At 36.8% G+C, this 27,774-nt stretch overlaps 1 protein-coding gene across 1 annotated transcript; it reads right to left on the bottom strand.

The window, feature by feature from the left end:
- Positions 1–12,707: 12,707 nt before the first annotated feature.
- On the bottom strand, positions 12,708–26,685 carry LOC148956435 (uncharacterized). The gene is made up of 4 exons (XM_089090848.1): positions 26,588–26,685; positions 16,927–17,092; positions 15,493–15,698; positions 12,708–12,947 (listed from the first exon to the last, which is right to left on the bottom strand). The coding sequence occupies exons 2-4, from the start codon at positions 17,051–17,053 to the stop codon at positions 12,708–12,710; spliced, it is 573 nt and encodes a 190-aa protein (XP_088946974.1). The 5' UTR covers positions 17,054–17,092; positions 26,588–26,685.
- Positions 26,686–27,774: the final 1,089 nt, after the last annotated feature.

Here is a 27,774-nt window from a genome sequence, read left to right as displayed (position 1 = left end):
AGTATAACTTAGACCCTCCACTAATATGTTTGGTAGTAGCATTATTGAATAGGTTCATGCTCGGTAATAACACTGCCGTGGCAAATGACTTGTCCGCCTTCTTTTCCCTACCCATGGTAGTACAAATCCACTTATAGAGAAGTATTAGTTAAACTATAAAGTGAACTGGGGTCACTCTGCCGCTGAAGGACCTACAACACAGATCTAAAGCATGATAACTTGTCTCTGATAGGTAGATTTTTTTTCTTCTTTTTCTTGGCGAATCGCAGAGGATTTTATTTTAACTTCCCAGATTTGTTGAGGAAAATTTTATTGATTTCACCAGTACCTGTAAGGCACTTTTTGATAAAAGTATTCACAGTGAAGGTCAGAAAGTTGTCAATGAAGGTCACAAGTCATTTTGATTCACACATGAAAAACAATAATGAAAAATCTACTAGTCTTTAATTGTTCACAATTCCTTAAATGGTATAATCGAATTGTTTGAATGATTTTTTAACCTGCGTTTCTTTCAATTGGTAGTCTTTGCTGAGAATGTCTATTAACAAGAAGGAATTGCTTTCTTATTAGCTTATTTTATTTCATTGCTGTGCGGACTTTCAGAAGATATCTTCCATTGCTAATAGTTTAAACTAAATTCTTCAGCAGTATTTCAAGTACCATCTTTATTTTTAGCAGCCTATTACTTTTCATTCAACCTCCTTTGACAATTTTTTTTTAAATGTCCAAGGTTTGTATGGACATTTGCTTCACTCCACATGAAGATAGAAGAGCTTCTATTTAGATACCAGGAAAGAGACTAATCTACCAGTCTAATCCATTCTGCTTAAAATGTATGGTACCTGAAATACCTATTGTATTAATTCATAGTCATATCTCAGTGCTGTAGCCAGTTCAATAAGGAGTTAAAAGAACCTTCGAATTCATGGACATCATACCGTATTGCGAAGAAGAAATTATTGTCATTCGAATAGAATGACTTTGTACATTTACTTTAATAAATTTCAATATGTAGCAGAAATAAAGCTACGAACACTGGGCCCCTATCAAACTACCAACTTGATGAAGTGAGCTTCACGTTTCATTTTATGTATCTTATTTCTCTTTCCATCCATTTCCTAACAATTTTGTCAGTGCTCTGAATATCTTAAGATATAATACAATAAAACACAAAGTTAAATTATTTAGGATGATGATATTTATTAGAAAAGGTGATGCAGTAGATAGAGCTTCAAGAAAAGAGCGGTTTTAAGAAGGGGTAAGGATGCGTAGAACAAATTTTTCATTCTTAGAAAATAAGTGAGGAGTGACTCCTTTAGACTCCTTTAGTGCTCAATTTATAGGTCATGTACAGGCATTTGATTCAGCCACTAGAAAAGCTTAAGTGAAGTTCCTATCCATCCTTGCATGGCATGTCAAATAAGTACATAAAGGAATTAGTACATTTTCGAGAATACTTTGTTACGGTTAAGTTAAGAAGTCCATTTGTGGAAGTTTTGAGCGTTCAGGGCGCAAGAATAGAAATGAAAATCAATGTTAGTAGGACTATATTTTACTAGCATATGTAGCAAATAACTTGAATCTGGTTGAAATAATGCCAAAGTATCATTCGTCAGCGAAAAGTATGTTTGGGGGTTATCCCTTGTTGGGATGTGGAGATTTGCGAATGATAGATTTAGCTTAAATTTTGGATTGAGTTATATTAGTGGTGGGATGGCCTTTTTTTTTGCCATGTGCTGCTTTTTTGCTTGACTTGTTGTATTTTTGCCTATGTTACTCAAGGCCAGTACTAAGGCGTGGCAAAGTGGGAAGGCCATCCAGGGCCTAACTCTTGTTGGGTCCCCATGAGTAGCCCGTTTAAAATTATAATAAAGAAGAAAGTCTAGTTCATTATCCAGTTAACACAGTTTAAGGCCACACTATTAAGTTTCATTGGAGGTAAGTTCATGTTTTTGTTTTAAGTAAAGGTTTTCAATTGAAAGAAAGAGAACAATGTTCACTAAGAGAGCTGCAACTGGACTACAATAAATAAATCTATCATAAATTTTTCATTCGTTAGATTCAATGAATGAGTCATAGCCAAGGTTGCCACTGGTAGCACGAATGTGTTAAATGTATCACTGTTTCATCATGTTTAGTACTGTAGCACGTGCTACTTTGAATGTAACACTTTTTGTCTAACGTAACAAAATTATAGTAGTTGTCTTGAACGAAATAATGAGAATTGTGAAAAAAAGACAGTGTTATTAACAAAAAAAAAAAAAAAAAAAAAAAAAAAAAAAAAAGACCGCCTTTATAATGTGTCTGTTTCGAAAGATTGGCGTGAAGTTTGGTATAAAAAAAACCATCGGTCCCGAGAAGAAAATAATTGGCTGTGCTAGAGGAAGATATTTGTCGTTGCTGTTGGCTAAAACTAACGCCCCTAAAAGAAATTGCGAGACTATAAGCTGTTGATATAAGAGTTTTTTTGCTCTGAGCTTTTTTTTGCGTTGAGCTATGGGAAATCTAATCAGAGCTACAGAGGTTTGTGGGTTGGTACGCATTTATAGGCCTAGGCTAGTTTTCCAAGTCTTCGGATAATAAAATATATGAAAATGGTGTTGTAAGGAAGCTACGTGGATAATAGGCACACAACAGTTTCAGGAACACAGCAGTTTTCCTATCCACAAGAAGATTTCAGAATTTGATTTAATGCTGAGGAGAATGTTGAACTAATCAAAATTTTCTTTCTACGTCACGTATTCAAAACTTAGGTTTTCATGCATTAGGAAAAAGGGGCTTTCTAGATGGCGGAACCCATTTTTCCAGATGGCGATAAAACCTTGTTCGCTGTTAGCCCCTCAAGTGAGCAAAAACCAGAAAAAGCAAAGAACCAGAAGCAAAAAGCAAGAAACCAGAAGCAAGCAAAACCACAGCTAATCCTTGCTTTCGCATATGGATCTTCTTCTAAAAACTACAATAGTGAATTTCTTATTATAGCGCATCCAGACTATCCTCTTACTGAAATTAAATAAAAAAACAAGTTTTTTCAACTAAAAGTAAGGAGCGACATTAAATCTTAAAACAATCAGAAATTATTCCGTTTATGAAAGGAGCTGTCCCCTCCTCAACGCCTCGCTTTTTACGCTAAAGTTTTTTATTGTTTTAAAAAATAAAGTTGTGAGACAGAGTCAAACTTTAGAGTAAAGAGGGAGGCGTAGAGGAGGGGACATCCCCTTTCATATACGGGATAATTTCTGTTCGTTTTAAGTTTTAATGCAACTCCTTACTTTCATTTAAAAAAAACTTGTTTTTTTTTATTTAATTTCTGAACGTTTTTGAATTAATACAGGTTTTGATTTTAGCACACCGTACATGAATAATTAAAACGAAATTTGCATATTAATTTTACTTTTTTTGGTTAAACGGCTTTCTCGAAAGTTGTTTAATTTTATTTACGAACGTTTTTATTAGTAATAAATATACATAACTTGTGAATTAACTTACGTAACAAACTTCTGTATTCGTTTATTTTTATTACGTAAATTAGGGGGTTTGCCCCCTAGTCAATACCTTGATCTTTACGCTAAAGTTCAAGTTTTGTTCTAATTCTTTAAGTCACTCTAGAAACTGACCGTGGTGGCAACATTGGTTACAGACTTTTCGCTTCCACTCCGTGTTATTACCTTTTTGAGTCAGTCAGTCTTAATTCTTAAGACGTCCACCGAAGGCGTAAATTTGATTTGGCCACGTTGTCTATTTCGACTCCAGTTTTTTCTCTGGCTACCTCTCGTTATCATAGGCAGCGCGCTAGCGCTGCCTAAGTAAAGAAAGATGTGGGCACAATGTGTTGTTTTTTTGTTTTTCTCTATACTTGGGTAGTTCGTATCGGAAGAGCTATCGTAAAAACTTCGAAAAGAGCTCATTCGTTTGCAACCTGGAGTGGCTAGTGCCCTTTTTAATAGTCGAAATTGCTTGGAGGTCAACTAACCCCCTCCCACACCCACCAATCCCCACAATACATCCAATCAAAATTTTGAGATATCCATTTTGTTCAGCGTAGTTGATTTCCACATAGAAATTATCTTTTTGAGGAGGACACTCCACCACAACTTACGGGGCAAGGGTTTTAAATTATGCCCTGAGGCCATATAAGGTTTTTATAGAAGGCGTTGCGGTAGAAACTTCAAAAAAGGCTCATTCGATTGGAAATTCAAAGGGCTAGTGGCTTTTTTAATAATCGAAAGTGATTGGAGGGTAACTATCCTCCCCCCCCCAACACGCCTATCATTCCCCCAAATACACCCAATCAAAAGTTTGAGATAGCCATTTTGTTCAGCGTAGTTGATTTCCAGATAGAAAATATCTTTGTGTGAAGAACACTCCCCCACAACCCTCCGGGCAAGGGTTTTAAGTTATGCCCTGGGGGCAAATACGGTTTTTATAGAAGGTGTTGTCGTAGAAACTTCAAAAAAGGCTCATTCGATTGGTAATTCAAAGGGCTAGTGCATTTTTTAATAATCGAAAGTTATTGGAGGGCAACTAGCCCCCCCATGCCCATCATTCCCCCAAACACATCCAGTCAAAATTTTGAGATAGCCATTTTGTTCAGCGTAGTTGATTTCCAGATAGAAAATATCTTTTTGAGGAGGACACTTCCCCACAACCCTCGGGGCAAGGGTTTTAAGTTATGCCCTGGGGACATATAAGGTTTTTATAGAAGGCGTTGCGTAGATTCGATTTGAAATTCAAAGGGCTAGTGCCCGTTCTAATAGTCGAAAGTGATTGGAGGGCAACTAGCCCCCCCCCCCTCTCGCCCATCATTCCCCCAAATACATCCAATCAAAATTTTGAGATAGCCATTTTGTTCAGCGTAGTTGATTTCCAGGTAGAAAATATCTTTTCTAGGAGGACACTTTCCCACAACCCTCGGGGCAAGGGTTTTAAGTTATGCCCTGGGAGTATATAAGGTTTTTATAGAAGGCGTTGTCGTAGAAAAAAGGTTAATTCGATTTGAAATTCAAAGGGCTAGTACCCTTTTCTAATAGTCGAAAGTGAGTGTAGGGCAACTAGCCCCCCCCACGCCAATCATTCCCCCAAACACATCCAATAAAAATTTTGAGATAGCCATTTTGTTCAGCGTGATTGATTTCCCGATAGAAAATATGTTTTCGAGGAGGACACTCCCCCACAACGCTCAGGGCAAGGGTTTTAAGTTATACCCTGGGGGCATATAAGGTTTTTATAGAAGGTGTTGTCGTAGAAACTTCAAAATAGGCTCATTCCATTGGAAATGCAAAGGTCTAGTACCCTTTTTAATAGTCGAAAGTGATTGAAGGGCAACTAGCCCCCCCACACCCATCATTCCCCCCAACACATCCAATCAAAATTTTGAGATAGCCATTTTGTTCAGCGTAGTTGATTTCCAAATAGAAAATCTATTTTTGAGGTGGGCACTCCCCCACAACCCTCAGGGCAAGGTTTTAAGTTATGCTCTGGGGTCATATAAGGTTTTTATAGAAGGCGTTGTGATAGAAACTTCAAAACAGCCTCATTCGATTGGAAATTCAAAGGGCTAGTACCCTTTTTAATAGTCGAAAGTGATTTGAGTGCAACTAGCCCCCCCCCGCTCACGCCCTTCATTCCCCCAAACACATCCAATCAAAATTTTGAGATAGCCATTTTGTTCAGCGTAATTGATTTCCAGATAGAAAATATGTTTTTGAGGATGACACTCCCCCACATCCCTCAATGGCTGAGATAGCCATTTTGTTCAGCGTAGTTGATTTCCAGATAGAAAATATATTTTTGAGGAGGCCACTCCCCCACATCCCTCAGGGTAAGGGTTTTAAGTTATTACCTGGGGGTATATAAGGTTTTTAAAGAAGGCGTTGTCGTAGAAACTTCAATAAAAGCTCATTCGCTTGGAAATTCAAAGGGCTAGTACCCTTTTTAATAGTCAAAAGTGATTGGAGGGCAACTAGCCCCCCCACACCCATCATTCCCCCAAACACATCCAATACAATTTTTGAGATAGCCATTTTGTTCAGGGTAGTTGATTTCCAGATAGAAAACATATTTTTAAGGAGGGCACTCGCCCAGCACCTTCAGGGCAAGGGTTATAAGTTTTTCTCTGGGGTCATGTAAGGTTTTTATGGAAATCTTTGCTGTACAAACTTGAAAATGGACTCATAAAGCTATAAAAGTAAAAACATTTATATTTTTTCAGTAAAGTGCAAATTTTGTTCTGGCCTTGGGAAGGCATAGCGGTTTTGCGCCCAACTTGTGTTAATTTCTGCTCATTTTGAGTTTGACCCGGTTAATTATTGTAAAATCTGTTCGTTTTGGGTTTCATTTATTTATCAATGCTGATTTGTGGTAGTTTCACGCTTGGTAGATTATTTGATTTTAGTTTTGCTCATTTTTTGTTTAATGGAGTTCTTTAATTTTCTTTGAAAACTTAATTTGTGGAAAAAGTTTTTTTAATTAATAAAATAAATAATCTGACAATTATGTATCAGACTATAATGCCTCTAGTAAACCCTATGAAATCAAAATATTCTTGACCAATCTCTTCTAACTTTGCACTGCGAGGGTTAAATGTGCCAAGGTACCTAGTATCCTTTGACACAGGGCAAACTAGTGTCCAAACACCATCTAAGTAGGTTCTTAATTGTTTCCAGATTAGGGTTGGTATAAGGGGGCTTCGACAAAATAAGAACAGTCTATTCCAGAGAAAGAGAAGTTCACGTTAATTGCAAAAGTTGTCTTTAGATTTTACACTCTGAACCATGGTTGTGAAATGAATATGTTTGCTGCCTTTTGCAATTTTTAGGCCTTTCCCGCATTTTACGATCTTGGTTAAATCAGTTATTAAGAAAATTATTGAGAAGATAAGCCAGGACTAGTTTTTATAGATATTCTTCATTGTAGACCTGAAGTCAGTCATAAGGAAGAAATGAGCCTGGCAATTCGATTTGTTGATGTTTACTAGTCAAAATATTGAAGTTAAGGAACATTTTATTGAGTTTTAACGTAATGAAGCTACCTTTGGGAAAGGAATGACAGATACTTTCTTGAAGGTATTACCAAATGTAGACTAGACCTTGGAAACTGCAGAGATAGAGGTTACGGCAACAGCATCAATATGAAAGAAAAAAATCAATCTGTTCAAGCCCAAATTTTACAAATCAATTTGCATGTTTTTTCGTCATGTGGGTGTCTTAACCTAAGCCTTATTTGGGAGACATGGCCAAATATAACGCTCAAGCAATTACAATTTTTGACCTGCTTGCAATCTTTTCGGTTTCTAATATTGTATATTTTCTGGTTGCACTAGCAGATGGAAGATATTTCAAGAGTATGTTCCCTATCTTACTAAAAGTCTAGTATTGGAAACAAGATAAAAGTGCCATATTGAGGGCGTAAAAGAAGTTCGTTAAGAAACCATAGAGGGGCAAGACTTGTTATTAACTGCGTCTGAGACAGCTAACAATCTTAAATTGAGAAGTTAAACCGCAAGTCTCACTAAATACGAGTTAGAGAATTTTCAATTTCTGCTTGCCATGGTCATGTGGTATTGAATCCTGTTTGCTGTTAACACACTCAGCAAGACCTTGTAGAGTTTGTCCATGCAACTTGATATAGTATTTGCACATGTCCATGTGTCTAACAAAGTTCTTAAAAAAAATATACAGAGAAGAAAGATTTGCACAAGCAAATACTATTACAAGACAAGTTGCGTCAGAAATCAAAATCAGTGCTTAAAGAACGACGTAATAGACAAAAAAGAGGCAGTTTGAATAAGAACTCAGACACCTGAAGAATATTTCAGGATAGGATACTTCTTATGTGTAATAGACTAGAAGCTGGGATCCTTGGAAGACCATTTCCAGAAACTGAAGCTGTACATTGCCATTTTTGGCTTTGTGTAAGATATGGCATAGGGCTATGCCAGCTTTGCCTCTTACTGAGATTATCTGCCTTGGCTTTACTTCAATTAGCTATGGCAATCAAGTTTTCATCACTTCCACCAAGACCGTTCATATTTATTTGAAGAACTAGTCCCAAGTCCCGAGAGAAATTATTAAATTTCTAATAATTATTAGGACAAACAGCAACAAGATGCCTTCAGTTCTTTTGTCAATGACAAACTCGTTTTCAAATGCTTTAATTGCATACAAATAATTTGAACAATTGAAATGCCATTGAAACACAGTTAAGGAAAAAGAAATGAAAATGAAAGTTAAAAATAATGCAAAATTAATACTAAAATTTCGACTATGGCGGTTTCAGATCCAGAAGCCTTTATCGACGGTAAAAAAAAAAAAAAAAAAAAAAAAAACAAGAACAAAAGAACTGCCTTAAACAAAATGTGAAAAAAAATACAAACGCTATACAAAAACAAAAAGAATGGTGAAATACAACTCACATTTGAATTAAATCCAATTATGTAACAACACACAAGGCACAAGCCAGCATGTCTGCTATTCACCACTGTACGTATATGTCTGATTAATCTTCTGGTATGGGACTCTTGCAAAAATATAACAGTCTCTTTAACTAAAAATACGTTTGACCTAGGTTAAATTCATTGAAAAAATTACAGGTTAAAACACTATTGTGTTTGATAAATTGAATGTATCTTTTGCATACTAATCTGTCACAAGTTTGTTCTTCCAAAGTTTATTTCATCTTGATCATTTAAATTAAAGCTTGCACGTTCTGACCCACAAAATAATGTTTGACGAAACAAAAATAACTGACAATTTTATTGGACTAATATAAAGTCTTGGAGTAATTACAGAAATTAAAAAAACTTATGTATAAAGGGATTAGCATAAATAGACACGAGGGTGAATATTCTTTAGATTCAACTTAATATAGTTTTACAAAAAACTGGCTAAGACTGTATATACTTTTAAAGGAAAGAATATCAAGAAATTTTGCTCATTCAGGTGGAGGAGGAAGAAGGCCAACGAGCTTGAGCCCAGTTAGTTGTATAGAAGATTCATTCAATAGTTTCTTGACATGCAGTTTGTTTTTGAGTCCTACTGAGTCACGTTCTCAGTAGAGGCCTCCCCCAGGTAACTCAGCGCGTTCCCAGGTCACGGATAGGATAGGACGCCCTGCATATATATGGGGTACTTCTATTGAATAGGAAGCGCAGAACAAGGGGGGCCTAGTCCTGGCTGTCCATAAATTGAAACTGGGGTACCCACACCCGCGGGCAGTAAATACAGGTGGAGGAGGAAGAAGGCCACTCTTATGTAGACTGAGCTGGGCCCAAAAATGTGTAGACACGTCTTGTTAGCCAGAAATCTTTTCCTGGCAATGGTTTAAATTGCATGGTACTGCAGGATACCATCGTAGGAGGATCTTCTTCAGGAGAACAACAGTGAAAGGGTAGAAGACACCCATGAGGGTGGCAACGGTCCGGCGAGCGTGGAAGCAGAGAGGATTGGCTTGCCGTTACTTCGAAAGTCAACCAAGAAACTTTTCCTTTTGATAAATTATGATAGGGCAATTTATGAGATCACGAACTAGGACTATCGTGTCTGGGGAAACCGACAAACAAGTTATTGGGTTCGGGAAACTGACGGACGAGTTACCACATTCGGGGCAACCCATATATTGACAGCCAACAGCACTGGAAACCCATTTAGACAACAATTGACCAGTCCGTCTGAAACAGACGCTAGACCGGCTTTGTGTACAAGACTTACAACCCGAATTGGAACATTAAACCTTCGGACACTTGCAAAACCAGGAAGGATAGACATGCTCCTCCGCGAATCCAGCCGATACAAGTGGGGTATCATCCGTCTCTCAGATACGCATCTACCAGGTAACAGCGAAGAACAAATAGGAGACGCAACCCTCCTATTCTCTGAAAGACAAAATGTGATGCATAGACAAGGAGTCGGCTTTTTGCTGACGAAATCAGCAAGAAAATCTCTAGTGTCAGTGGTGTCTGTCTCGTAGAGATTGATGAGAATCTGACTCAAAAGTAGGTTCAGTAACTTCTCTCTAGTGCAGGTTTACGCTCCTGATTTGTCAAGGTCGGATGAGGAGTTTAAAGATTTTTACAAGGCTTCAGAGCCTTGTTGACACCATTCCAAGAAAGACTTTATTATAGTCCTTGGAGACTTCAATGCTATCTTTGGAAATGGCAACAGCGGAAATGAAGATATCATGGGCAAAGTTGGAATAAGACAGAACAACAGCAGAGGAAAAATAACTCATTGAACTTTGCTGAGACATTGACGTCTTTGTAACAAACACGATGTTCAAGCATCGGCAAAAGAGGAAAGCCACTTGGTGGTCTCACGATGGAAGGATTGCCAACACAATAGATTACATACTGAGAATTAGAGGGTTGACTGAGAATAAAAGGTTGAGAATGTAGAGGATTTTAGCCGTCTTTCATCAGGCTTTTTGAGCCTTCCCCGGGCGGTTGCTTGTATACAGTTTATTTTGTAATTAGCAGTAACTAAAGCAAGTCAAGTCAACTGGTATTGAACCGGTGAAAATCTTCGTTCAAAGACACAGTGACTCTCTCTGGTGGATATTTCGACAGTGGTCAGAGCCTCCAATGTCATCAATTCGTCTAAGAATAAAGGTCATCGTCAAACGGAAGCAAAAAGTCCCACGATTGCGTGAGGAAGTCCTGAATGATCAGAAGACGAAACAAGAGTATAGAGAGCAGCTAAACCAAAGACTATCAAAGATCATGCAAGAAATACTAGACCTATTTAGCCCGGCCAACATTGGTAAGCTTGTGTCGCAAAGTAGACGGGCTATATGTGGGACAGCTGAGATCGTTCACAGCCGTGAATCTGCCGGAGACAAGCAATTGATTACCCAAAAGATCATTGACAAAAGCAACGAGAAACGAACTCTCAGAAATAAGCAAGATTAAGAAAGTAAGGATAGATTAAAGCAACTCAAACGCCAAATTGAGAATAAAAATCTCTGGGCATTTAAAGACGTGACAACCAAAAAGTGCCAGCAGTGTGGGGACCACTTCCGAAGGGGCAAGTCATACCTCATGTTCAAAATTGCTATAGAGCTAGAAAATTACAAAGATACGGAGTGCCTGCATCTTTTGGATAAGAATGGGCGCAAAATTACCACTTGCGCAGGAGTCCGACACCGTTGGAAAGAGCATTTCCTGGAAAAGCTAAATCTCACAGTAAATCCAGATGCTGAAATTCTTCAGAACTTTCCAGCACAAATAAATGAGGAACCAGCCCCGTTACCCTTAAGATCAGGGGTTGCCATCGATCTCTATACCCATCAAACAGTAACAGCTGTATGGGAAACAAAGTACTACCCCGAGTTCTGCTTAACATCTGCCATAGTCTCCGTGCACAAAAAACGATCTGAAAGAAGTTGCGACAACTACAGACCCATATCAGTTACTTCCCAACCCGCTAAAATCCTCACAAAAATACTCCTAGATCGCATAAGAAGCATGACAAGATATGTTATACCTGAGTATCAAGCTGGATTTCGTCAGAATAGATCCACTATAAACCAAATATTTGTCGTAAAACAAATAGACTCATAGACTCATAGACTCATAGACTCATTTATTTTATAAACAACTATAGAAGCCGTGGCCGAAGCCATGACTAAATAGCTGTTTAGTTCATTGCATAAAAATGGTCACTGGCGGTTTAAATAACTGACAAAAAAGGCACAAATGAATTGCTGTGACGGGTTGTTCGACACTTTGGTGGCACTATCTGGTTTTTATGGCGGGTGTTTGGGGTTATAGGCGCAGGTGGGGGAAGCAACGAACGGTGTTTCTGGGACGAAAGAAGGGACTGCCCAAAATTGCACATCAACTGCAAGCGTCTATCACGCAATGTTGGCTGTCGTAAGGTACTAAGGGCAGCCTAATAAGAGTTGTATTTCAGGCCTAGTATCGCTTTCACTGCCCGTTTTTCAATGGCCTCCAGATCTCCACTTAGGTGGTCAATATTATGAGCCTGAAGACCCCACAAAGGAAACTCATATTCTAGGATAGGGCGCACATATGTGACATAAACCGTTTTCAGCTGACTGTGCGATAAACCCAGTCAGCGCAAGGTAATTAGTAACCATTGTGTACAACTACCTTTTTTCACTAGACCGGCGATGTGACCACTAAATGAATAGTTGATACTGAAAGTAACCCCGAAAATCACTGAGATTGAGGCAGTAGGGTACCTCGAATCCGGGCAAGAGAGGTCACGCTTAAGCGGATGAAACCTCATGACTTTTGTTTTATTCACATTAAGCTGAAGGTCATTAATGCTACACTGCCCGAGAAAGGTTTTACTGATCTCACTGCTGAACTTGGGATACACGTCTGACTTCTCAGCAAGATATTTCAGAAGTAGGGAGATATCGTCTACGTATTTGAATCTGTCTTCAAATTCGAGGACAATGTAGTTAAATACCGCTAAAAACAAAAGAGTTGCCAGCTTAGTGCCTTGCGGCTTCAGTTCAGCCACACGTCAGTTCAGCCCACTCAGAGCTTAAGTCACTTGGGAAGAGGGCATAGACACACTGGCAGCGGTTACGCAGAAAGTCAACAACTAAGAGCAAAATATGCTTCCTAGCGCCCATCTTTTTGAGGTTATTTGCTGCTGTATAATGGCGGATCAAGTCAAATGCCTTGCGATAATAGACTAAAAGCAGGTCAACGAGGCTACTGCGTTTGTCCAACCACTCGGTAATCATGTGGTAGAGACGTAATGATTATGCGTCGTACTACTCCCTTTCAAGCAGCCGTACTGAAACGGATCAAGGAATGGCTGAACTTGGGCTTGGAGCTCTCTATCAATAAAGGATTCGGTCGCTTTAGCCATATTAGGCGTAATAGAAATCGGACGAAGCTGATCACAGGATTTCGGGTCTTTGACTTTGAGTAAGACGCGCATGTAGACTTTTTTCCAAGCGCTCGGGAACTTGTGCTCCTTGAACGACTGATTGATCACTGATGAGAGTGGTTATGCTAGAAACATAGAATATTCTCTTAAAAGTTTAACTGGCAATTTTCCTGGATAAGAAGTACGGTAAAGAACTTACCAACTGTTCATCGATTTTAAGCAAGTCTTTGACCTGATCTGGCAAGATGGTGCCTGGCACATTTTGGCTCACTACGGAATTCTCTATTATCGATATTATAAGGAGTATGTACGAGAAGGCGAGGAGCATGATGCAGACTAGTCAAAGACTGAAGACTTTTCTCTTCAGTGACTAAGGAAGATTTTTCTCTTCATGACTTAGGGAAGAGTTTTCTACCTCTACGGGTGTTCTCCAAGAATACCTCCTATCACCGACTCTTTTCTGCCTATTCCTAAATAGTGTGCTGGCACTTGTCCCTAATAACACGGGAATAGTCTTGACCTTCTTGCATATGGTGATGACATTAATCGTCAAAATGGAAAAATGGAGGAGCTCCAAGCCAGTGCAAACACTATCGACGACGCAATTAGTTCATATGGAATAAAGATAAACACCAGCAAGATCAAGGTTATGAGAGTATCAAGGCACGCAGAGACTTCCCCCTCCCCCCCCCGTCACTATAGTCACTATTCTGGGCGAGAAAATCGAATGGGTCGACCAGATCGGTTACCTAGGAAGTTTGCTGATATCCACAAATAACTCCTCAAAATACATCAAACGACGCCTGGCTCTTGCCTCCATTTGCTTCAAGTCACTGCGCTCTATTTGGAAAAATAAATACCTGTCTGTAATGCTGAAGATGCGACTATTCTGTGCCTTAATGATTCTAGTTGTACCGTATGGAGCAGAGACATGGACTCTAAAAGTCGATGACAGGTACCGACTGGCAGTATTTGAAACTAAATCGCTCCGAAAGCTCACTGGCGTCACTTATCTTGACTGAAAATCAAACGAACGCCTACTGTTCTCCTTGAATTACCCTCAAGCTAGCATGCAGACCATCCAATTTCAACATCTTAGATTGTTAGAACACATTTAGCGTAATGCCCCTAGCTCAACTGCCCAGAATAGCCTTTGAAGGAAGAATGAATACCTCTCACCCAAAAGGATGACCTCTCAAGCACTGGCGGGAAAACTTTCCTGACCACCCCATCCCAGTGCTGCAACAAACATGGAGACATACCAAAAATATTGGTATGATGCCATTAGAGAAGAAGCCTCGAATCTGCCAACCCGGCCTGATGTGAGTCAAGTTAGTAAGTAGGTAAGTTTGTTTTTGGTTAATCTAACTTAGATGATACGTAAGATTTTTACGTCAAAGACTGTTTCTTTTGTAATAGTCCTATACCAGAAGATCAGTTCAGACATATAAACACAATAATACATAGCAGACATCCTGGCTTGTCCGTTGTGTATTGTTGCGTAATTGGATTTCATTTAAATGCGAGTTTCTTTTTGTCTTTCTTTTTGCTTTTTCGTATTGCGTTTGTGTGTTTTCTTTGTTTTTTTTTGTTTGTTTTTTCCGTTTACATTATTTTCTTGATGATAAAGACTTCCATGTGTGAAGCCGAAATATCAGGGACTTGAATATGTATTATTTGAATATGTACTAAACAGGTTTTTGTTTTTCAATGACTTGAAAAGTTTTAACCATTATAACAAATTTTCCTTTCAATTGCAAATGGAAAGACAGTGGGGTCCAATACTGACAATTTGCTTAAATTTATAGCTTATTTACCTTAATGTTTTGTTTTTGTTAACCTTTTAGATTAACAACAATGGATGGAGCCGCTGTGACTAATTTGGGTCAACAGTACTAACTGTTGCACAGAAAGAAAAGTTAGAGATTTCAGAAACTAAAATATGGAGCAAATAGGGGAATTTAGGGGGACTTGAATCATAATATACTTTTTTTGAAGCCCAATTCATAACTATAACCTACAGCACGCAAATGCGAACACTCGCTTCAGGTTTTAACCAAAAATCATTGCAGCGTGCTATAATTCTGATCTCTTAAATCCCCCTAATATGCACTTTGACACGTCCCAGTGTGACCCAATATAACGCTAAAGTGTCTTAATGTCTGCAGTTTGCTCAAGATCCCGTACCCTGTTAGTGCCGGCCCCGGTATTACTTTAGGTTGCTTTCAAGTTGCTTTGGAATTAAACCGACACTTTGAGCTCTGCTCTCCATTGGCTACGGTCGTAATGTTTTTAACTCTTTGTGTAAATAATACGGATTTACATCATTATTATTATTTTTTGATGTGCTACTTTAGTAAAGTAATAAGGTCGACCCATCAAGCTCTCCCATAAGAACTTCAAAACCCTTACGATGAACTCTATATTTGAAACCTTACTAGATGGAATAGCTGTAAATTTGGAGGACGACAGCTTTCCTAAAAGATTCTTATGAGTCTTAAGATATGTAAAGGTTCTGTGGTCCTTTTTCTATAGAAAAAAAGTCCAAGATAAAGTCTATATCTAAAAGGTATATACTACCAAATTACAATATAATTAAAAAAATTGAAGCTAATTGAAAAAAATTCCTTACCCAAGAGACCGGCCGCTGAGAGTTTCTAGAAGGTGAAATGGGTCGGATAACACTGTCTTCAGCAGATGAAGATTTATTCTTTAGCTGACCTGGACGAGAAAAGGGAGTTGGTGAACCGTGCGGTGATTCTCTGGGGGATAACTGAACCCGACGTAGCTGCAACGGCGTTTCAGATCTCGGAGAAGAGGGTTGATGCTGAGCTTGAGCTAACAAAACAAGTTAAAGAAATACATTTTATATGTTTTCATTAGCTGATTTTGCTTGTTAGATTAGCAGATACTAGCCAACATTGTTAAATACAAAAAACTGCAATTTTTGTTAAAAAATAGAATTTAGCTTCATCTTAACTCCATAAAAAAAAACATCGTCGTTGATAAAGTATATTTAAATGAAATAATTCTACATAAACTGAAAAATAATTGCTGATTCCAACGCGATTCCCTGGCGAATACCTAGAAGGTCAGAAATGGAAAAAGTAAGCTGTAGCTTTTTTTTACTTAAATTCTTTCTTTTTTAGTCCTTTTCAGACTAGAAAATTCATGGAAATATATAAGCTTGTTCCAAAGTGGAACCGCCTTTTTCCCCTTGAAATGATCAGAAATTAATAACACTACAAGATAGATGTAAAATAAGAGGTTGCAATATACTTGGTGGCTTAGCCGAAGCATTATTCCAGCTTGTCATTTCAGACAAACAGAAAATAATTATTACAAGTTAAAGCAATTTTTTTAAATAAAAATCTTCTTGATTCCTTTATATTGATTGTAAGTATAGAGTAAAATATACACAATAAAAAGACTAAGTAGGATTAATTAACAAAAGGTATGGTTCATGGATTCCCTAAAATGGACATTACAACAAAGCACCAGTTCCTTGAGATACTTTTTTTAATGTTTGGACCAAAGAAGGTGGGAAACGTGTAAGAGTTGGAATTTTTGACAAATCAAAATGGGAAGATAGGGATAAAACAGTACCACCGCTGACAGTGTACAGCTGGTGCACTAAAAAATTAGACAGTTTCAAAGAAAAATTCGATAATTAGTCTGCAAGGTCATATTATTAAAGCTGAAATTTCTCTATAAGTTATAATTGATCAGCATTTATTTTTTCATTTTTGACGAATTATTTTAAATCAAAATGAAGTCTATACAAAGTAGGACCTAGATAAAAGTTTAGAAAATCTTAGCGGCTGAGTAAGTTAATTGACTTAAAGGTGGTTGGCCCACTGGTGACAAAATTATAATTTCTTTGTTTTTAAGTACCTTAAAAGACAAGAATACAGCAGTTCAAAAGGAGAACAAGCCTAAAAACGCCGAATGCTTGATGGTGTGGGTCATTTTCTTTTCAAATAATTACTTGTGTTTACTATATTCTTTGGTTAGGACTTCTTAGTAAATACTTAAAGTATATAGATGAGATCATAAGAAAGTTTACCAAAAGGAGTTGGAGATGCCCTGCCGGCTCCTTGCCATGGCTTAGGAGTTGTTGCGTAGAGAAGGCCAGGCTGCTGCTGCTGCAGTTGCCTAGAAGGAGTGCCACGACCAGAGTTTGATGAGCTCATTTTGAAGTAAATTTACTTTGCATCTTCAGCAAAAGATGGCTGGAAAATTATACTATTATTGCCAAACAAAAATTAGACCTAACCAGAAAAAATCTTTAGTAATATGGTAAAATCATTCGTAAACAACGTAAAGAAGGAAATTTCGCTAAATTTTGAAAATACCTAATCATTCATACTTTGATAGAATATAAAGATGCTTAGCTCCAAAACTCATTTCAACGTGATATTGCATCCAGAGACTGGATCCAGTCTCTAGATTAAAGATCCAGTGATACTAATATTCCGATTCAGTTCCAAACATCCATTACATCCATACCCTGAGACCCGTTAAGGTGGGAAAAATTGGGCAGTGGTAACTTTATCAAAAGAAGCACAAAATTTGACGATGTGGTGAAAAGAAAACAAAGTCGAATTCCTCTGGGATTAATACGGTTATTTTGAGAACTTTTAAAGCTGTAGTGATGTACATCTTACCACATATGCTTCATATCACCATCTTTTCGTTGGAGACAGGGATCTTACCAGAATCTTTAAAGCAAATTAAGGTCTTTAGTCCAGAAATCGGAGACCTCTCCATACCACCGTTATTTCCGCAAAGTGATTCAGGTATTTTCGAAGACCGCACTGCCTTTCCATTACGTATAAATAACATTTCAAATAGGGGTAAATCCTTTTGTAAAATCATATGGGGTAAACTACTCTTGTCAACACAAATTACTTATTTCAAGAACTCGAATTATTTCAAGTCACGCAGAATTTCCATCCATATGAATAATAATACCCCTTTCCATCTACCCACAATTTTATAGTGAAAATATTATTAAGGACTTATTCAACAAAACTACTGTTCATCGGAACATATAATCATTTTCCTCTCCCAGGGGCGGATCCAGGACTTTTTTAGGGGGGAGGGGCAAAATAGGTTGATCCGATAAACTTGCGTTAGGAGCAAGTTTAATTAATGCAAACTTGAGTTAATTAAGTAAATTACACTACTTTAGACTACACTAGGGGGAGGGGTAACCCCATTGCCCCCTGGATCTGCCACTGTCCTCTCCTGTGTATAGTTACTGTGTTCTGCAAGGTTCAAGGTGGGCCATGAACTTTTAGATAAGCCATAGTGCCCTCCTAATAAGCAACTTCCTCTCATTTTAAGATTCAGATGTCGCTCTATGCTTGCATTATCAAAAACTGTTTTTTCTTCTGTTCTTCTGTTTTTATTAAACGAGCAATAATTCTATACATATTTATCTGTAACTTGTTTCCTAAAGAACAACTTTCTAGTTTCTTCTGAAAATTGGCACACTGCAATTTTCCGATGTAAAAAAAACAACAAAACAATCTGGATAGATCATGAATATAGGAAAATTGATAATTTGCGAATTTGCTTTCTTGTAGGAAAATTTGCTACCCCCTCCCAGTCCCCCTAATATTTTTCATAAATCGTCAGCTGACTCAAATAGGAGACAACTGAAGGTTAAAAGCCTAGAGCATAAGTAGGAGGAATTTCAAAACGCAATTGACAAATCAGTTGATCCAAGCTTTTGGAGAAAGACATTCTCGTTTGATAGCTCTGAAGCGAGTTTTGAATCCTTAATGACTTCGCCTTATATGCTACGCAATGCACCAGAAATATTACAATAAATATCTTGCATACTAGGAGAACTTGCTTCGCTCGGTGATTGCTGTTCAAAAAAAATTACAAATTGGATTTATAACATTCAACAGTAAATGCAAATGTTTCTTGAAATACATTTTCTGGCTTAGTTAGGGAAGGGAACAGCTAAGGAGCAGGTGGCATGATCTCTTGATAGAAAGGGTATGCATCATGTAAGAATTAGGTACTTTTGAAGAAAGCGGTAAGCGCGCGAAAAGTGAAGTTTCGTTAACGCTAATGAAATAAGACAAAATAGGATGAAAATATAATAGTTCGGAGGGGGGAGGGGGTAAAGCATAGCATACATTAAATACCTAACCTAATCCACCCAACTTAGGTACCTTTTAGGTACCCCTAAACCCCCAAAAAATAAAGTTGAAGTATGGTTCCCGGAGTAAGAATTTTTTTTTCTTCTGATTATGGATACACAGATTAGTTAACATATATTAGTGAAAAGACGATTAGTAGTTCAGTTCAGTTCATTTAATCATAAAATTATATACTATATACCATCAATCCACGTGGTCGACCAAAGAGAGACTTTAAAAAACTTGGTACAGGGTGACCTGTAACAAGTAAACCCGGAAAGTTCCAACTGAAAACTTGAACAACCTGCACGCATACAGTGTTAATCAAGGAAAAATATCAAGGAAATCAAGGTAAAGTTCCAGGTAAAATGAGCATTCGAGATACCAAAGGGTAAAAGGGTATTCCAGCATTAAGGGAATACCCTTTTATACCTTTGTGTTACTTCTTGGGTAACATAGTAATTTCAACCGAAAGGGATGAAAAAAAAACAAAATATTTCAGTTAAAAGAGAAAAGAATGCACTTTTCTTGCTAAAAGTTTGCTCCCTTTTGGTTTTTCAACAGAGCTTGTCTTGGTCAGCTTGAATGCTTTCCACACAAGCAGCAACCCATCTGCACAAGAGACCATAGTAACAAAAAGTTACATTGTAAGTTAAAGTTAGATTCAAAATATTTCTTAATAGGATAAAATATATGAGAGGTGCGCTACGAAATTCTAAGCGCCTGTGTGATAATGAAATTAAAAAACGTTTGTTCTTTGTTAACTAACATCCATATATAGTCCAAAATAAAATAAAATTCTACAAAATAAAAATGGGTTCTCAGAATTCTCCCCGAAAATCTATGGGTCACCCCGAAAAAAATTGGTTCCCCGTAAATAACCCAATCACGTTACCAACCCCTAGTGATTTATCACTAGTGACTATCCCTGCCAAACATTACTTTATATACCATAATTCTTCACTACTCTCTTGTTTGTTAATTTTCGTCTCTTGTGTTACTTTGCATATAAACCAGACAGAATATTCACGGTTCTTCATATGTTAACAAAACTATTGTGTTTATGAAATTAAATAAAAAAACAAGTTTTTTAAAACTGAAAGTAAGGAGCGAAATTAAAACTTAAAACGAACAGCGATTATTCTGTATACGAAGGGGTCTGTCCCCTCCTCAGTGCCTCGCTGTTTAAGCTAAAGTTTTTTTTTCATTGTTTTAAAAAGTAGAGTGGTGAAAAAGAGTCAAACTTTAGCGTAAGGAGCGATGCGTTGAGGAGGGGACAGCTCCTTTCATATGCGGAATAACTGCTATTCGTTTTAAGTTACAATGTCGATCTTCACTTTCAGTTAAAACAAACTTGTTTTATATTTAATTTCATAACGTTTTCAGCTAATGCAGGTTCGATTTTGGCTCACCGTGCATGAAAGATTAAAACACAATTTGTATATTAATTTTGGCAGCTTTATTCCGGATATGAAGGATATGACCTTGCTCTTTACGCTGAATCTGTAAGCACTTTTGAAAAAGCTTCCTATTCTAATTAAACAGCTTCTGTGTTTCAATTTTAGTAAACTGTTAAACTTTAGCATAAATATTAAGGTATTGAGGGGGGGGGGGCAACCCTTCATATATGGCATAGTTTTTGTTCGTTTTTCAAATAATGCCGGTAAATCTTGCTTACTCTCTATGAAATATACCCCTCCCTCTCACGGAACAGTCCTCCGTCAAAATTTCATCCAACATAAAGTGCACCCTCTCCCCGTTAAATTCCCTCCAGACAGTTCCTTCCTCGCTGAGAATCCCCCATCTCTGTAAAATTGCTTGTGGGCGATTCACGCTGAAAAACTCTTCTTAGCATTTTTTCGTTGGAATAAGACTTTAATCTCTAATCGGTTTCTTGATGCTTCCAGAAATGCCCCCTTCCGTGAAATTTTTTCCCCAGAAAACAAACGCATGGAAAAAAGCACCCCGATAAATCCCCCGGAACAATTCCATATAAAACAATTGGCAAAGAGAATGTAAGACAATTAAAAAGAATTTCGTACAGTAATTCAGTCAAAATCCCCCAGTGTAACATTTCCCCTAGAATATTCACTTATCAGAAATTTCACTCCCAAAGGAGGATTCTTCCCTTAGATTTCCACCCCAACCACAACCCCCCCCCCCCCCCCCACAAAAATGGCAGTATACCTCCCAATAAGAAATAGCCTACTATATGCAAGCAACTGGGCAAAGTTCACAACTTGCAGCCCTTCCCTCGGGGACTGAGGGAGGGGGTCATTTTACACCTAAAGTCATAGTTATGAAATTTTCCGACTATGCTGAACAAAATGGCTATCTCAAAATTTTAATCCGGTGACTTTGGGAAAAAATGAACGTGGGAGCCTCCAATTTTGCCCTCCAATTTTTTGGTCACTTAAAAAGGGCACTAGAACTTTTGATTTCCGTTCGAATGATTCCTCTCATAATATTTTACGACCACTGGGTTGAAACGATCACTAGCTGCCCTCCAATTTTTTGGTCACTTAAAAAGGGCACTAGAACTTTTGATTTCCGTTCGGATGATTTCTCTCACAATATTTTAGGACCACTGGGTTGAAACGATCACCCATGAAAAAAAAAGAAAAAAAAACCATCCATGATCTTTGTTCTGGCAGATAAAAGTAAAAAATTCTACATTTGTGCATATAAGAGCTTGAAACCCCTACAATACGGTTATCTCATACGCTGAACCTGATGGTCTGATTTTCACTAAGATTCTATGACTTTTAGCGGGTCTTTCTCCCCTTCTTCGAAAATTAGGCAAATATTCTCAGGCCCGTAACTTTTGATGGGTAACACTAAACTTGATCAAATCAGCGTAAAACTACGGTTCTTGTCATGCATCTATTAGTATCAAAATTCCGTTTTTAGAGTTTCGGTTACTGTTGAGCCGGGCCGCTCCTTACTTACAGTTCGTTACCACGAACTGTTTGATGACATTAAACCATTTTGAATGCAATTTTGCAATGCTACAAGATTCTTCATCATAAAGAATTTAGTTTTAAGTTGAACGGATTGCATACACTATATAGGTTCTGTTGGATTTTGAAATCGATATTCTCAACAGATTGTTGCGACAGATGAATCGTAGGTTTGCAGAATTTTGTTTTCTTTTGCTATTTTTAGATAGGTTTTCTTAATGTTTAATACACAATTATTGAACGCATGATAGATTAAAGAAAATACAGTCTTCCTTCTGAAAATATTTTACCCTCCTCCCCCCCCAAAAAAAAACCTACTGAGATAAATTTTAGCTATTGATTATGTACAACGTTGGGGAGTTGAAGATCGAACCGGAAGTGACCCTAAAAATATGATTCATAAAAATATTGTATGTTGTTGCCTATAGGGGAGGGGATAGGGGGGCTATCATTTTAAATGACAATACCTCAATTTTTTTATAATTGAAAGCAGGGATGTCAAAATGATAATTATTTTTTTCATTTAAAGCAGAGACGGAAGAAAATGATATAAAATTCCCTGGGAAACCATAGAAATATTTTCATTTACTATTTTCAAGGCCCCCTATTGAGACTTGTTCATTATCTTGGGTATTTTTGGATTTCTCATAGGGTACTGGCCTAATTTGGCTAATGTATGTGCTCCCTTTTAATTAGATTCCTTGGATCTTATTGAATGCCACGGCGAATCTATTATCTATTTTTTCAACTATTATGCAAGGGTTTCTGAAACGCCACAGCCATTTCATTTCTACCAGATTTCTACTTCTCTTGATGAATAACGAAGAAGACCATGGTCCAGCCAGCGGTGTGCGGAGTTTTTAACTCATAAATAGACCCGCATTCATTGTAAATTCAAGCTGGGATTTGAGAAAGACAGATGAAAACATTAACGTTTGTGGTCAACATTGACCAAATTTGGCCCAATTTGGCGTATAATGGCACATTAATTTAACGAAAATTACTACAAAACAAAACTACTGCCATATATTGTGACACTGTCGTGGCCGAGTAAATAATATCTTTCTACATTGATACTGTTTTGGGTAAATGTTTACATAAGGTTCAATTGGACCATTGAGGTTTTTACCAAGACAGAGAGTCATTTTCACGCTTTTACTAATAAGGAGAGGGGAATAATTTGAAAAACACTTTCAGAATTGACCTCAAGCTTCAACATCCTGTCAATGTATACAAATATTGATTTGAAAGTAGCTGAAGTCCATCTTGAAAGAAAGTTTTTAGGAGATTTAGACTTAATTAGTGGTGAAACAGATATGGAAGTCTGCGTAATAATGAATTTAGTAAGGTTGTGTAATACGTTCTCTTATTTTTTGTTTTAATTCAGAAAGGAATTTTTCTAACAGGTGAATATATGGTGAATATGAATATATGGTTATCTATGGGGGCTCCTTTAAGTCCATTAACTAGCAAATATTTTTGTTGAAAATATAGAAACAATAGTGTTAGATTTAAATTTCTTAAAACATAATTTCTTAGGACAGATCATGTTAAGGAGGAACTAAAATGTTTTGTTGGAATGTCTTAATTTTCGGGTGGGTGATTTAAATTTTACTGTAGAATTAGAAGAGGATGGGAAACTTCCTTTTCATGTTCTTTTCTTAAAGAATGAAAATAGTCTGGACTTTAAAATTTATAGAAAACCAACTAGTAATAATAGATTTTTGTCTTTTTTCTCCGGTCACACTCGCCAATTAAAATCTGGATTGATCATGACTTAAACTTAGCACATTTTTAGAATTTGCTCTCCGAAATTTATTGCGGAGCAGATATCTTTTCTGAGGGAAATGATATTTTCCTTCAGAAAATAGATATTATCCACGTTGAAAAATGTCCTGCTTTTGCCATGGATCAGTGGTGAATACAGGGGGGGGGGCCTAACGTAGTGGCGGATTTGGGTTTGGGACCGCTGGCTGTGGTTTGGGTTGGGACGAAAGTTATTTTTTTGTAATTGTTTTTTAATAGTTGAGTTTTTAATAAGTTTTTAATTTCTAAGACTGTTTCTTTTTGAAAACAAGTTTCCTAACATGCCGACCGTTTACTTTGTATGGACTACGTTTATCTTCAGGGTTGACTACGCTACTGCGTGACATTAGTGCCTCTGAAACTGGGAATGTCATTATATAAAATTTTTGTAATTTAAAATCGATTGGCTATTTCAGAATTCTCCTTCGATTGTTTTTTCTCTCTATTTGGGGATAAGTTGTTGTTTTGTGCCGGGAAATGACAGAAGACTCCAAGGAATATTCGTTCAATATGACGCCCAGATGCCTCTATGGTTGCGACAGGACGTTACTCCTGACCAATTGCCAGAAGTCTATAGACTATCAAATGATGTAGGCCCTAATAAGACTGCTTTATGAATAAGCAGTGGTGGATCCAAATCGGGGTGCGGGGGCACGCTCCCCTAACGTAGTGGCGGATTTGGGATTGGGACTGCTTGCTCTGGTTAGGGCCGAAAGTTATCTTTTTGTAATTGGTTCTTAATAGTTGAGATTTTAATAAGTTTTTAATTATTAAGACTGTTTCTTTTTGAAAACAAGTTTGAAAAAGAGTTTCAAACTTTGCGCGGTCTCTGTTATATTTTACTGATGACACCTACCCTCAAAAGGTATTTAATTAAATTTAGTTTTATCAAGGGACATCTGTCCGTATTACCACAAAACCCAACTGGGAGGCGAAAATCTTCATTTCGAAAATCTTCTCAGATTTTCGAAAAATTATTTATAAAAGAAGGCAAGTAATGGTGTGTTTATTTTTTTTTTATCTAGCTGATATAGATGGGTCTCTGAATTCTCAGTTTGAACCAGTGGAATAGCATCGATTTTTTTTTCGAACATTTATTAATAAAATGCTGAAAAAAATGGAAATTCACACCACTTAAGTTAACCACGGAAACGGAATGCAACTACAAAATTACTTCAGAATTTCTCTCCTTCTCAATACCAATCTATTCAAATCAAATACAAAAAATAACAAACACGTTATTATATGTTTTTTAAGGAGTATTTTGACTAATATACTTAGTTTAAAATTGTGAATTCTGTAATTTAAGCAAAATTTATCTAACTTTAAAAAGTGGAAAGATACGCTACTTTATTACGAAAATTAAATTTTGGTCAATAAATTTTTGAGATTTCGTCAACGTTGTCACTGTTTATTAAAACACTATTTTTAAAAAGAAATAGTGATTAGTTAATTCTTTATTGCTTATACTTAAAACCCTTGTTTTAAATGTCTTCTGTGTATTTCTGTCTCTTTGTTCTGTTTTTTTCTTGTTACACCCCTAAAAGAACTGGTATTTAATGTTTAATACATCTTTTACGAATATACAAGGTGTATCTTAATCCTCATTTCCTACTCTTCATTGCTATCGTAATTACTAAGCGATGTCACAAAGTTAGGCGATATGCTAAATGGTTTGACCTATGCAAAATGTCACAAAGAGTGCGTAACCCCAAAAGATGGTTCAAGACCAATTTTTTTTTACAATAAAAAGCTTAACTCAATTTTTATAGTGGTCAGAAGTGCAAAGGCCAAAAATTATGCAAAAAATGTTAAATATCATATTTTTTTATAGATGGTGAACAGTTTTTTATATTTTTTTTATGGCTGGGTGGTTTTTATAACTTAGTATTTTTGTATCAATATCTCTGTACCATTTTAATTTCAACAGATTTATTGAAACTTTAACCCTTACCAAATTTTAGATTAAATTTACGACCATTTCCACTACCTACCTACGACACACAATTGTCGAGGTTCCCTTTAAATTGCTGGTATTTCTTGCTGGTGATTCTTGGATGGAAAGAGGTAGAGGTAGTACTCAAAGAAGATTTCTCTCGAGTTTCCTTCCATCTAGAGTATTAATTTATATTTTCCTAGCATAATAGTTTTAGCAAGTAATCATCCCACCATTTCTACTTCTAGATAAATGAAGTGTCATGCTATCAAATATGCTATATTGATTTTTACGATCACCAAAACTGACACCTTGTGTTTGAGCAGTCACAGCGGTAATGTGGTAAAAATTTGAACTTTTTGCGTAAAAATTAAGGCATTGAGGAGTACCAGACCCCTTAACTAGGGAATAATTTCTGTTTATTTTAACTTTTAGTGTCACTTTTCACCTTCATTTGAAAAAAAATTTTGTTTATTGAAAATAAATCTAAAAATAAACCGAGACTCGATCGATTTATCAATACATAAACAGTTCGACCATCTTCCTGACACTTTTTTTTGGGGGGGGGGTGGTATACGTGAAATTGCATATAAATAGGATTTGACCTAATATACCAGCGATTTAAAAGAATAAGAAAATCTTAGAAGTAAACTTTGAGGTCTTGCCAAACTTTGGTCAATTCAGTTTCTTCACTCGACTGCTTTGTAGGGAAGTTGCATATCTTTAAAATTATGATTTAGGTTTTATCCGTGTTAAAACATTTAAACTCTTAGCAAAATTTGGAGAAAATCAGAAGAAGAAATATTATATGCATGTTTAATGCAGCCAAGAGTCAACATTTGTTTACTAGAACGGGTTATTACTTACAGGTAGAGATTTTTTATTTATTCCTGTAAAATTAAATGGCTGATTGCCCACAATAGAAATTTTCACTACAATCCAACTCAGAAATTAATGAAAAGTTGTTTGCACACGGAAATCCTAAGAAAACTGGAATCAAGTGCAGCGGTCTAGGCGCAAGCCGATGATCGTTTCCAGAATCTATTTTTAGCAGATATACCTAGCGGAAGACTTCATCATGAAGACCTGCCAGAAATGTGACATTTGGACAAAGACCCCTTATTAATTAAAAGAGTTTTCAAGTCTCTTAAGCAGAAAAAAACTATTTAGCAGTTAAATTTTGATAGGTCAAATACACAGACAAAAAGCATTATATACTTTTTTCTGTGGTCAAACATGGTTGATAGTTCTTGCGAAAGGAACAATCGTGGGGATGTTCGCTTTGATGATCTCAAACCTAATTTTTGGAAATATATATTTACCATGTCCTGGATTTTTATAATGCGATAATTTCTCAGATTTGTAAGAAAGAATGGTACTGTTGCATTATGCGGACATCGCTATATACTGTATCAGGGAAACGAGAGACGAAACCCGCCAAATGGGTTATTTGCATGAAAACACTATAGAGAAATGGAATGCAAAGCGTGGTTTTCAGTGCGTTTATGATATTTAAACTGTTGTTTTTTGGGGTTTGGGGGGGGGGCTATATCTGTTAGGTTAGGTTACGTAATTAATATATGCTATGCTTTACTCCCCCACACTCTCCGTTAATGTTTCTAAACTATTATACATTCATCCTATTTTATTTTATTTCATTAGCATTAACCAAACTTGACTTCTTTGCGGTGTCCGCACAATGACCAGTACCGAAAACATTCATAAATCTTCTATCCCAGCTATGTTAGAAGTTAAACACAAATTAAAAATACGTATATTTGATTTTGCAACTGCAATCTTAGCGTATTTGATTTTGGACTACAAATTTAGCCTAAGAGTTGTAATCAAAAAGCTAGGAAATTCTGTAATATCAGGTTTGGCGGAAATTGAACACCAATTGTAATATGTGCAATAGCATATCTTGATTTTGGATCTTTGTTCTGCAATATTAGCCTTAAATCAAAAAATAAACGCCACAGAATTCTTTTAATAAAAAAACAAAACAAGCCCTGTCTGTGAAACATAAACGTACTGTGTGTTTCTTCTGGAATTTT

Source organism: Artemia sp. Qi Xiang Cuo, chromosome 1 (assembly GCF_049724085.1).
Source record: "Artemia sp. Qi Xiang Cuo chromosome 1, ASM4972408v1, whole genome shotgun sequence".
Lineage (NCBI taxonomy): Eukaryota > Metazoa > Arthropoda > Branchiopoda > Anostraca > Artemiidae > Artemia > Artemia sp. Qi Xiang Cuo.
Note: the sequence above shows the minus strand (reverse complement) of the source record. Positions and strands in the feature narration are given on the sequence as shown.